A 12,139-nucleotide genomic window follows, 5' to 3' on the forward strand; every position below is an offset into this window, starting at 1 on the left:
TACATTTAAAACATGCAATCAATTTATCCCTTTATTTTGATTATTGTTTTTCGTGGCATATTTAATAAACTAACTAACTATCTAACATATGTAATTATTTTGAATTATAAAAACTTAGCATTAAGAATTTACCATCTAATTTAACTTGGCTACCTAATTTAAATTGTTTGTCACACACTTCTTATACTGTCTTCCAGTTACTTACTGTTGTCCAGTTTCATTACTGTGGAAGAATGTGATTACCACAATACAGGGAATCCTAGTGTGGAGATCACAGACCTATGTTTAATGATTTTATGTATTTACTTGGGAATCAATTTACAATTATTATTCTGTGTGTGTGTGTGTGTGTGTGTGCGTGTGCGTGCGCGTTCGTGTGTGCGTGTCATTGCGTGTGTTCGTGCGCGTTCGTGTGTGCGTGCATGCATGTCAGTGTTCATGCGTGCGTGAGTGTGTTGTCGTCTAGAGTCCCATAGCACAAAGAGAATGTTACCTTATTGAGAGTGAAGCTCTTCCTGGTGGCCTGCGGCAAGGCGAATATGCAGTACCCGTGCAGCTGGAACTGCGGACTGCGCACCGAGTGCGGCCCGGCCGGACTCTGCACGCGCGGCGCCTTCAGCTCCGACACCTTGGACTTCGGCGTCAGCAGCTTGGAGTTACCCTGGACATAGACATTCATCACCATCATTATAATCCTCAAATAAATTGCCTCAATAGCTCAACGGTAAGAGCGGTCAGACTCATCATCGGCGGTGGTTCGATCCCCGACCCGTTGGACTATTGTCGTGCCCACTCCTAATACAGTCTTTCCCGACTAGTTGGAGGGGAATGGGAATAGGTATTTAAAAGATATGCAAATATTCGATAAAAAAACGTCGATGTACAAACCTTTTTGTTTGTGATGTGATATTTGACCTCATGCGGCAGAACTTCTTTGGACGCTTGCAGCAGGTAGATTTCTACAGTTATCTGCAAAGAAAAATTCAATATAAGCGTTGTTTTAACATTGTTATTTAGCAATGTCACGTAGGACATGCGCATTCTATACGTATCTATGTCATTGTCAGACATATTGTCGACTAATAGCGACGAAGTCCAAAAAATACCTCTTTCATTTTGAGAGCTATTGTCTTCTCGCCACGAGATATATATATCGCTGGCACATGCTGTCCTAACGGTTTCATAGGTTTGAACAAAATATACGAATATTAGCTGACGCCGCGTGGTTCCCGTTCCCGTAGGAATACGGCGATAATATATAGCCTTATAATATAATATATGGCTTCCTTGATAAATGGGCTATCTAACACAGAAATATTTTTTCAAATCGGACCAGTAGTTTCTGAGATTAGCGCGTTCAATCAAACAAACTCTTCAGCTTTATAATATTAGTATGAGGTGTCAAATAAACAAATCTCAGTAGACTATATTAGAATACAATATATTTTCCTTGAATTCTCATTATTATCACAAGTTGATTTATTAATTTAACTTTAACAATTTTCTCTAATTACCTTGAAATCACTAGTAAGTCCGTCCATGCGTATCTCATCAGGGAAATGCAAGGGCGCGGTAGGTTTCGTCAGTTGCATACTGGTGGCCAGCACGCGGTCGCGGCACTTGAGCAGGCACACGGCGTGGTGGCCGACAGCGCCATCTGTGGTGTGCAATAAGCATTAGCAGCTGTCCGGCTCGAAAGACCAGAATGCATTAATCATTAGCAGCTATCCGGCTCGAAGGACCAGAATGCAATAACCATTAGCAGCTATTCGGCTCGAAGGACCAGAATCACACTTTGTGCATATGTGTGTCTGCGTCACGTTATATCGTGGGCAGTTAGTTTGCTCACGGTAGTTATGCATTCTGCTGAATTTATTCTCAATAAGAAAAGTTTGTTGTGATAACTGAATTAGTTCTTTGAGTTGGCAATCATGAGATTTAAATTTAAATTAAATCAGTTTAGTCTAATTTGGTAGACAATAATACAATATATTTATTTATGGACAAAATCTACTTTACAAAAATTTACTACTGTTTTTTTTACTACTAAATTTTGCACTAAATTTATTTACTTTTAGACAATAAAAGCAATTTGTCACCCAAAAGTACCCATTATTTCAGTTTGCAGTTGGCAAACCACAGATTTACAAACTATTAATTATACGGCATTGTTATGTGTGGCTTAACTTTTTATTGAACTTTTTTTTTTACCTGCATTAAGTTGTCGCACATAGTCCCTCCGCAGCGGTACTCTAAGGTTGTTGATGTGCAGCGTGGCCATGCCCGCCGTGCCGGCCGCGCCCGCGCCCTCCACCTGCAGGCGTTGCACCTCGTGCAGGCACGCCTGGCGACGGTGAGCTACAAGACACAGACATAAAGAGTTATCTAGTGGGAGTTTTCAATGTTTTCATACTGTGACTAAACCGTAACCGTAAACGCGAATTTGTAAGGAATTGAAACAATTGTGCAGTAGTGCTACTAGATGGTTGGATGGACTGTTTTAATTCCTCATAAATTCGCGTTTACGGTTAGGCAATCGTCACAGTATGAAAACATTGGCACAGAGATAACATCATTAACAGCCGATGGACGTCCATAAGACATAGACATTGTTACGACATTCAAACTACACTATCTTGAACACCATACCACCATACCCCAACAACAATCAGCTCTTCATACCGCCCATTGTCACTTTAGGTTTGCGACGCGCTTAGCTACATCGATGACTTTGGTTCTTCTACGGATCAGTTCATTTCTAATTCAATCACGCGAGAAAGTCTGATTCAAAGATACTACAAGTGGCTTAATTCATTGACAACACAGATGCTATGTAAGAAAAAAAGAATGGTAAGGTTTTGTTCTATTAACTCTTATATCAGTTAACGTACATTGTTTGCCTGTATAGAACACCACCAAAGGGTTCTCTCAATAAAATTGCAAAACACTAACGTTTGGCGTTTTTAAACAAATTGTATGTAAGTTTTTTGTTGACTGTAAGAGATCATACTCACTCGCCAATAACAACAGTCTCTCGCCTTCAGCTTGCTCTGTTGATCCACTAAACTCTATGGTCGACGCGCACAGGTTAAGAGCTTGACTGGCCTGTAATAAAAATAAATAGTTATGTTATTCGTTAGTGAATCTATGGATTCGCAAAACAGTTTCCAAGTAATGCAAACACATCGAAGGATATTGTAGAGTCTTTGTAGATGAATTTTAATGTGAGGCACAATGTATTTAGCCTAAACTAAAAAAAAATCCGTATTAGACCTTAATGACCTTAATGAATGATAATCTGTTTATAGGATGAAAAGTGTTTTATATCTTTAGTACATCTAAAAATATACTGGGAGTAAGTCTCTGCCTCTGCCTTTAAAACTCCCGACCAATTCTGTATTGGAAATGTAATCAAATTCAAAACTTCCTGGCAAGACTATCATGAATGATAGTTAAAAATCTTCAATAATAGTTTGGCCAGGAAATTTTGAATATGAAGATCGTTTATGATACAGATCTTCAACTAATTGATAAAGATATTTTCTTTTGCTCAAAAAAAACACAGACCAAAGTTCTGTTTCCCAGATATTGTAATGTACTCAATAAAACATCGATTTATCGCAGAATTACGTATAATATAATGAACTATCGTATCACCTACATAACACTGCTCCTCTCTTAACCTGTAGATACAAATGCTAATTTCATACAACTGCTTACAAAATACAGGCATACAATATACAGTTAATCGATATATATGTATACCTGTGATATGACGGTCTGCTGCTTGGATATCTCGTTCTGTAGCTCCTTGATGCGCTGGCGAACCGTGGTGACGGCTGCCACGGGCTCCGGCGTGGGCGGGATCTCGCGTTCAGGCGACGCATGCTTTACCACGCGTAATGGCGTCGACGGTGTGCCGCACTGCACGCATAACATTTTATTATTTAAAAGCTTTTTACCCGACTGCGTCAGAAGAAGGGTAATGTTTTTCGAGCGTATGTATGTGTATATGTGTGTCCATTTTTATGCCTCGCCCTACAGCTTTTGACATATGAGGTGTCATTGAGTTCGTCAGAACAGTGATAATGTCATAGGCGATATCATTTATCAAAATGGCGCCCGTGAATGAAAAAAAGGTGGGGGTGGGTAAGTTGTTTTGTGTGTGACAGAAGCACAAAAGTAAATTATATGCGCTAGAGATGATTGGGGCGATTTTGGGCGTTAGAGAATGAAGAAAGAACATTTAACAAAAGAGATTCATAGAGGAAAGATGAATGGAAATGTTGGAATATTTGTAAGGGGAAGGCTAAGGAGAAACATATTTGGGACATTCTAATTTCAGTCCAGTCCAATTCACGTCCAGTAAAGATCAGACCTTAAGCTGAGGAATATGTATAAAGGATTAGTGAGAACAGGAGAAGCATCAGAAGCAATTAGAAAAAAAGTATTGTAGCAATTAGAAGAATGTATGTAAAGTTTAATATTTCTTAATTTGAACATCCAAAACTTTAAAACTGGCAACAGGATTTGCGTGTAATTTGATACTATAGCTTGACAAGTTCGTTGATGACATTCCTATGACATGCGGGCGACGGGGGGAACGGACTGCGTGGGTATAAAGTCGTGCGAGCGGAGCATCGCTACCCCCTAACGGCCCGCGCGGGCCATCGGGAGTCATCATCATATCAGCCTATGGACGTCCACTGCAGGACATAGGCCTTTTGTAGGGACTTCCAAACATCACGATACTGAGCCACCTGCATCCAGCGAATCCCTGCGACTCGCTTGATGTCGTCAGTCCACCTGGTGGGGGTCGGCCAACACTGCGCTTACTAGTGCGGGGTCGCAATTCCAGCACTTTGGGACCCCAACGTCCATCGGCTCTTCGAACTAGTTCGAAGAGCCATCGGGAGTGTTACGAACGAATTTGCCAAGCTATGGTCTACGATGCTCACCGCTTGCATGCGCCGGTAGAAGCTGACGCTGTGCACTAGCTCGCCCCCGCGGTCCGCCCTGGCGGGGGTGTGAATCTGTTGCGGCGTCTTCAGCGGCGACTTGAACTGCTTCTCCTGATACACGAAACTCGATGACGACAGACTGTCGTGCTGTAACCGTCTCCCACATTATGGCCAAATATCATTTGTTTGGGAATGACAGATCTCGATTACGTGATCTGTCGATAGCAAATGTCATTCCCATACATTTTTCTAGTTTTCGAAAGAGGGAGACAAGGGCTGAGAAGTATGTTTAGCTTTGTTATGTAATGATCAGGTGATAGACCAAGAATTTCAGATTTAGGTACCGTTTCATCTTACGACCGTATTGTTCGTAATTTTGCTCGTGAGCTTAAATGCAAGCACTAGCATGGTGTGAGTTTATAAGCAATGTCTCTGCTGCTTGGCCACAATATAAAGACGAATAATTATAAAAAATACAACCGACTTCAAAACGCAAAAAACGAACCCAATAAACTAAACTTTAAGTCGGTTGTATTTTTATTATTAAAATTTTATTTATTTTTCCGTTTTTAGTGTAAAATATATACAAAGTGTAAAACATTACTTTCCTACATAAAATCAACACACTACCATTCCCTCCCCTCTTAAATTCGACCCCCCTTAATCTCGATGGAAAGTTCTCATCAATATAAATTAATCAAGCCCAAACACAAGGTAACGTCTGTAAATCGGTGAGAAGTTCCCTTGTCTGTATTTTGGCTCCATCATCAGATAAGACCTTCCAGACCTTCATTAAATTGCTGTGATTTAAAATACCTAATGACTTTAACAAACATATTAGTCGCCTCTATATTTTTTGAAAGTTCTCCTCGATTTCTCCAGGATCATCAGGGCTATGGGACCACATGGAGTATACCTACACTTTTAAATTAAAAAAAAAATCAAATCGGTTCAAACGTCTTCGAGTAGTCGGTGTACAGATAAAAAAAAACATACAGATCAACTTCAGAAACTCCTCCTTTTTGAACTCGGTTAATTAGATTACATTTGTGAAGATATGATGATGATGATGACGATGATTGAGTAGGTTCCTTGTATTAGTTTACCTCAATCACCTTGTTAACCTTGGGCGGCGTGGGCCCCTCCACCTCGAGCGCCTCGTCCAACAAGTCATCCAGCTCGCTGTCGCAAGCAGACTCCTCTGAGTCACTCTGCACAGCCTTCTTGTAGCTCGTGTTGTTCTTCTTTACGACCTTCAAGGAAATGTCTTAAGTCAGTTTAAGTACACAAACATACATATTGTTAGCTAGCAGATACTCAAAAAAGAAGAGATCGTACGGTACACGTGAAATTCTCTTTCTAGGACTACATACCTAAAACGAAAAAAAACGAAACGAAAATACCTTATAGGATCCCTTGTCAGTCTGTCCGTCTGTCTGTCAAGACCCTTTATCTCAGTAACGTGTGGAGGTATCGAGTTGAAATTAAAAAGCTGTGGTCATGAATTATGACTAGGACGACCTGAGTTTGATTCCTAATGTTTTCAAATAGCATGGGTACTGTGACATTTGCCTTATGACATTCATAATACGTTCTATTATCGTGAATCTATATTTAAGAGTGAAACGAACCGTCACCGTACCCATGCTATCTGAAACATACTTCAGCTCGTTCACAATTCAAGAATTTGTTATATCTCACTTCAGTAGTGCTATTCCGTAATGATGTTCTTGAATCTCGTAATTGCGAGTTTCGAATTCACCTCTCTATCTCTCTGTCTAACAATATAGTATAGAAAGAGAAAGATAGAGGTGAATTCGAATCTCGCAAATGCAAGTTATACAAAACATCGTTACAGAATAGCCCTGCTGGTCTGGTGTTACTATTCGGCCGTTTATTTAATTAATTACATACTCGTAGCTCCCATATTAAATCAATAAATATAATGGAACGGGAATTAAATATCGTTAACACCATAGCGACAAAACTACTGCTGCCATCTCTTGGTCGAGCTTGGGCAAACCAGCGACCAAGTCATTGCGACTAAAGTGTAGGGTATGTAAAAAAACTTACTCGACTATGATTCACAAATAACACTTTACTATACGAGTGTCGGTAAACGCGTGTACGTTGAGCTAGGAGCATGGCTCTTCAGGAGATTTAATATTTTTTTTGCCATTCGTTTGACAATATTTTACATGAAAATGTTTTGATGGGATAAAACTCTATAACTTACATTGAGCACTTCACGACCAAAGGAAGAGTCTGCCCAGTTGTCTGATTTGTTTAATCTTCCAGGAATATTTTCGGTGCTAAAAACAAGAAAGGAATGTTATATTTTTGTTTCTCCAACACCATTAAATTGCTAAAATTAATTATATATCCTGTATGTCATTCTTCTAGCTATGCTGTAAATAAAATTTCAGGTTCTCAGGTAAAAATACATAGTTTACATAAACGCAAATACATATTTATAACTTGGTGAGCTTCGTACATGTATAAACTTTGGCTGAGTACGTTGTGGGCTCTACTTGGACCAAGGCGCGTTTGGAAACCTCGTATCTTAATTTTAAGTTTTCGACCATTATTACCACCATTAGAGTAAATTAAATTATGACATAATCCTGACTTTTCAAAAATGCTTCTAAACTAAGCCTAATTGAAATAAATGAGTTTTGAATTTTATACATTTGTAATTCTTCATAAATTACAACAATTTTAAATTGTAATCGATTTTAATCATACAGCCGCATAAAATTAACATTTATGTATGTTTGTGGAACTATCAAACGATAGGTTCATCACCAACGCCATCTAGTGTAAAATAAGGTCTACAATGAAAGAATATATTTTTCAAAAATTTCATTACATACATACTATCTCATATGATACCCGCTACTCGTATGTTAGCATACTGTTGCCCTAAAGGCGAACCTAGGACCTCTTGTTCGGTAACCATATAGGAATACCAATACCACTGGACCAACGAGATTGAGAAGAAGTTATTTGAAAGGATTTTATGTACTTACTGTCTAAACTGTCTTGCCTTACAGAGAAGAATGAAACGCATTTGCGCATATTATAAAAGTATGAAAATTGAAAGGTAAACGCCATCTAGTGTATAGCTGAGATATTACTAACATTCAATACGTCAACCTCATCTTTCCTTTCCATCAGCGCCTCATACATTTACAAGATGGCAGTCAAGGCTTTAAATAATGGGGCGCTGCTTAGGCCATTCTCATCGTAATAACTATTTAATTATTTATCCCAATTACTAATATAAATAGCGTAAAAAGATAGTTAGGTACATTCAATACCGAAAGAGCTCTTGACTGGTGCTCGACGGGTGTAGGGTTAAGGATATCCTTGAATAACGCAGTTAACCAACAATCATCTTCTCCGTTCGTGTTGTTTGTTCTCTAGCCAAATTTGGTAAGATCCTACTAGAGCTATCCTTTGGATATCTATTTTAATGTAGGTCTTTCTGCAAGTTATATAAAGATTTTGTTCGTAATCCTCTTGCACCTACTTCTACAGGGTACAAACTAACCACATAGCCAGGTAAATCAAGTAAGTTAGTATTAAATTTAAATATATTGGCTCACTATTTCGACCATTTGGCCTTTGTCGTTGCCATATCACAAAGAAAACCTTTATAAATTGATGCATAGGTATTATTCAAATGTATACGCTATATTACTATAAAGATTCATCAAAATCCGTTTAATTACATGGAACGAAATTTCGGGTTTGTAATATTGTTAGATTTAGAAGTTAGATTGGATATTAGATTTTAAATCGTCGTCTAAAGTCGTTACTTTAGCTAAAACTCAAAATAGCTTGATCGATCTGAATAGTTTTTTTTACCATTGTAGAAAAACGGTAGTATGAAGATGGAACGGTTATATGAAGATGGAAAATTACATATATTTCCAGTGCGAGAAACCTATAAGTTTGCTCGAAGAAATTTCTCTACAGCAGAAGCATTTTCTCTATGCAGTCTACGCAGAAGTTTCGTACAATGCAGATTATTGCGATGCTTGTTTTTGCATTGTTTTAATGTTATGGCAATATTCTCAATTACATTATAGACAATGTTCCTACGATTATAAACTGAGAATTAGATAATGCGAGGTAATCCTACGGTCATTATTAACGTTCAATATACCCTATCTAATGATCCCTATCACCCTAATCCTATTAACCCGTATTGGAGCGTCACACCTCTCCTATAAGTAAGGGGGCCTGGCTCCAATGGTCATGCATGAAACGTTTTACCAAGAAGTTTCTAAATAGACCAGCTAAGATGTGGAAAATGCCCTTCCAGTATTTCCTGCCATATATGATTTGCGCATCTTCAAGACAAGATTGAATAGGCATCTTCTAGACAAACGCGCCCCCAACGAAGACCTAAGCATTCCTCTCCATGAGCCATCATTGTAGTCAAGCCTAAGCCAGTGGCGTACCGAGCCCTGCATCAAAATTAGTTAGGGGAGCCCAAATGGAGGGTAAATTTCTCTCAAACGAAAAACATGCTTGCTGAAAACAAATAATATGACAGTGACTGTTTAACATAATATGTAGGATGTTTCCAAATTTTGGGTGCCCGCTTAACCCGAAAAAAAAAACGGGTTTGCTTTTTTACTTTTGTCAATTCTGGAATGAAACTCCAAAGGCAGTTTTTTTCGGAAAGCACCAGATTCAATGTGATTCTGGATTATATTTTACTATTTTTTGCTTTCACACGTAAGAGGCCCGTGTAGTCTGGGGCCCCGTATCTATAATAATATATAAAGCTGAGGAGTATGCTTGTTTGTTTGATTGAACGCGCTAATCTCGGGAACTACTGGACCGATTTGAAAAATTATTTCAGTATTAGATAGCCCATTTATCGAGGAAGGCTATAGGCTATATATTATCCCGTTATTCCTACGGGAAGGGGAACCACGCGGGTGAAACCGCGCGGCGTCAGCTCGTCATTGATACGGCTGATACAGCGGTAGCTACGCCCCTGGCCAAGCCTATCTAATATAACAGAGATGACGTTTTAGCGATGGGTTATCGTCAGGTGAACTATCGCTTTGTTTGTTTCCTTAACTAGTAAACAAAAAGGCACCATTATAAGTAATCATCATCATCATCATCATCTCCTTTCCCTTATCCCTCCTTTGAAATCCTTAATGTTGTGGGGTTTTCGGACCGCCATTATAACTAATCCTCAATTTCAAATAAGTATTTATATTTTTGAGTCAAGTGCGTCAGCCAAGTTAGAGTGAACGGCTGTTAAAGCGTTTATTTATACACTGAGAACCTGAATAAAGTGTACCAATATTTACAACAAAGCAGGGAGAATGAAATACATAAGAATAGGTTTTAAAAGTTTATTTTTACAAAAATCCGATAGAAAACGTTTCTATTATCACAGACAACAACTTAAAAAATATAAAAACCTGAAAAAGACGTTTTTTTTATTATGACACAATTATGCTAGCTGAAAAAGAATTGAACAAATGCCTCGGTATACATAGATACAGAACATGATTTGATAACTAAATATAGTCGGATGGATACTTTTCTACGTCTCGGAATACATAAAGCGAGCGCGTGGAATTTATTCCCTGCCGCCGCCCCGCTACGTTACCGCTGGCAATCTAAATTGTATTACGCAGCTTAACGCACGATATTCCAATACGTCCTAAAGATTGCTTTCGACTATACTTTGATACGTTTTTTTATACTTCCACAAAGCAAAAACAAATATTAAGATATTGCCACATTCAGACGCGATTGCGTTCATGTTCTAGTCCTATCAATAAAAACGCTCTTTTAAAACGCTTTTTTATCAGTGGCCTGCGACCTATAGAGGCATAAACGCATTGCCTCTAGTATATAAATATTGCATCGCAATAATTGCAAACGCTATTGGTCATATTTTTACACATACGTTCATTGCTAAGCCAAAATCTTGAAATTACTTAATTGGCCGATGTTCTACGGCTCGTACAAGATTGTCAGGGACCACCTCGCGGCGTCGCATTACCGGCCACGGCGTAAAAGGCGACGTCACGTCACGCGACGTCGCGTGGTACGGCAATGAACGTGTGTGAACGATAATAGCCTATCATATACTTTATTTCCTATGCATTTTGAGTTAGGAGTACATCTTGCGTAAGCATAGTGCGTCCAACTAATAAGATTTAAACCTCAATTTACTTCAACGTAAAGTGAACTTTATACAGTAGTGATTAGGTCCACTTTAATTTGAAGTAATTAAGGTTTAAATCTTATTAGTTATAAGCACTATGCTTACTCAAGATGTACTCCTAACTCAAAATGCATAGGAAATAAAGTATATGATGAGACATTATATAGTATTTTATAACTTGAATAACTATTTTAAGTAAATTAAAATAGTATCAAATAAATACTTGAAAACTTATTTGTGAACTACAATTTTTAGATTTGGCCTAATTGCGATATTTACCATAATAGAACATGAAAACAGATTTATTTAAATTGTAACAGTTTGTAAACATTACAAATTTTGCGATTTAATAAAAAAAGATAGTAAAAAACCAAATAAAAAACGCTTTACAATGGCGTAATCTAAAAACGCAGTCAATTTAAAAAAGTCATCTTAGGGAGATGTGAGTTAATATTATCCAGATAGTGTTATCCTATAAATTGTATTTCTAATGTACACTAGATCGTATTGTCGAGACAAAAACTACGGTTAGATCCCTATCGATCTACTTGTATTAATTAAGTTAGCTAAACAAGACGATTTTGTGCATATACGGAAAATGCAATGTTGGTATTGTTTGTCACGTTTGTTTGTTTGGCATTAGATGTTGTGATAAGCCAGTGGCGGATTTACTAGTAGGCTGAGTAGGCTGGAGCCTAGGGCAGCAAATTTGACCCAAAGGCCAAAACATTTTGCTTTACAGAAATAAAGAAAAACATTTCTAAATATACATAACAAAAACCGAGTGTTGAAAATATAACTAATATTCTAATACTGTACGTAGTGTACATTATAGTAATAAAGTAAAATACTAAAATTTGCGTACTTTATCATCTGTATTAAACTGTGCTAACTAAATACTCTCGCCTGTCTGTCTATATATGAAAAATGGGAGTAGAGTAGCGAATTTCAGAAGTCAGTAGGGGGCTTA

At 38.0% G+C, this 12,139-nt stretch overlaps 1 protein-coding gene across 9 annotated transcripts in view; it reads right to left on the bottom strand.

The window, feature by feature from the left end:
• LOC112049107 (anillin) overlaps positions 1 to 12,139 on the bottom strand; it is a 62,992-nt gene that overhangs the window by 4,206 nt on the left and 46,647 nt on the right. For 4 of the 9 annotated variants that reach the window (XM_052884955.1, XM_024086872.2, XM_024086876.2 and 1 more), the window contains exons 11-19: positions 7,198 to 7,273; positions 6,068 to 6,214; positions 4,959 to 5,108; positions 3,766 to 3,924; positions 3,015 to 3,105; positions 2,212 to 2,358; positions 1,515 to 1,657; positions 889 to 969; positions 494 to 661 (exon numbers count right to left, since the gene is read on the bottom strand). In XM_052884955.1, coding sequence (XP_052740915.1) covers positions 494 to 661; positions 889 to 969; positions 1,515 to 1,657; positions 2,212 to 2,358; positions 3,015 to 3,105; positions 3,766 to 3,924; positions 4,959 to 5,108; positions 6,068 to 6,214; positions 7,198 to 7,273 — 1,162 coding nt within the window. The remainder of the gene's footprint in view (positions 1 to 493; positions 662 to 888; positions 970 to 1,514; positions 1,658 to 2,211; positions 2,359 to 3,014; positions 3,106 to 3,765; positions 3,925 to 4,958; positions 5,109 to 6,067; positions 6,215 to 7,197; positions 7,274 to 12,139) is intronic. The other 5 variants (XM_052884949.1, XM_052884941.1, XM_024086875.2 and 2 more) reach the window with 5 other exon arrangements.

This window comes from Bicyclus anynana, chromosome 2, assembly GCF_947172395.1.
Source record: "Bicyclus anynana chromosome 2, ilBicAnyn1.1, whole genome shotgun sequence".
Lineage (NCBI taxonomy): Eukaryota > Metazoa > Arthropoda > Insecta > Lepidoptera > Nymphalidae > Bicyclus > Bicyclus anynana.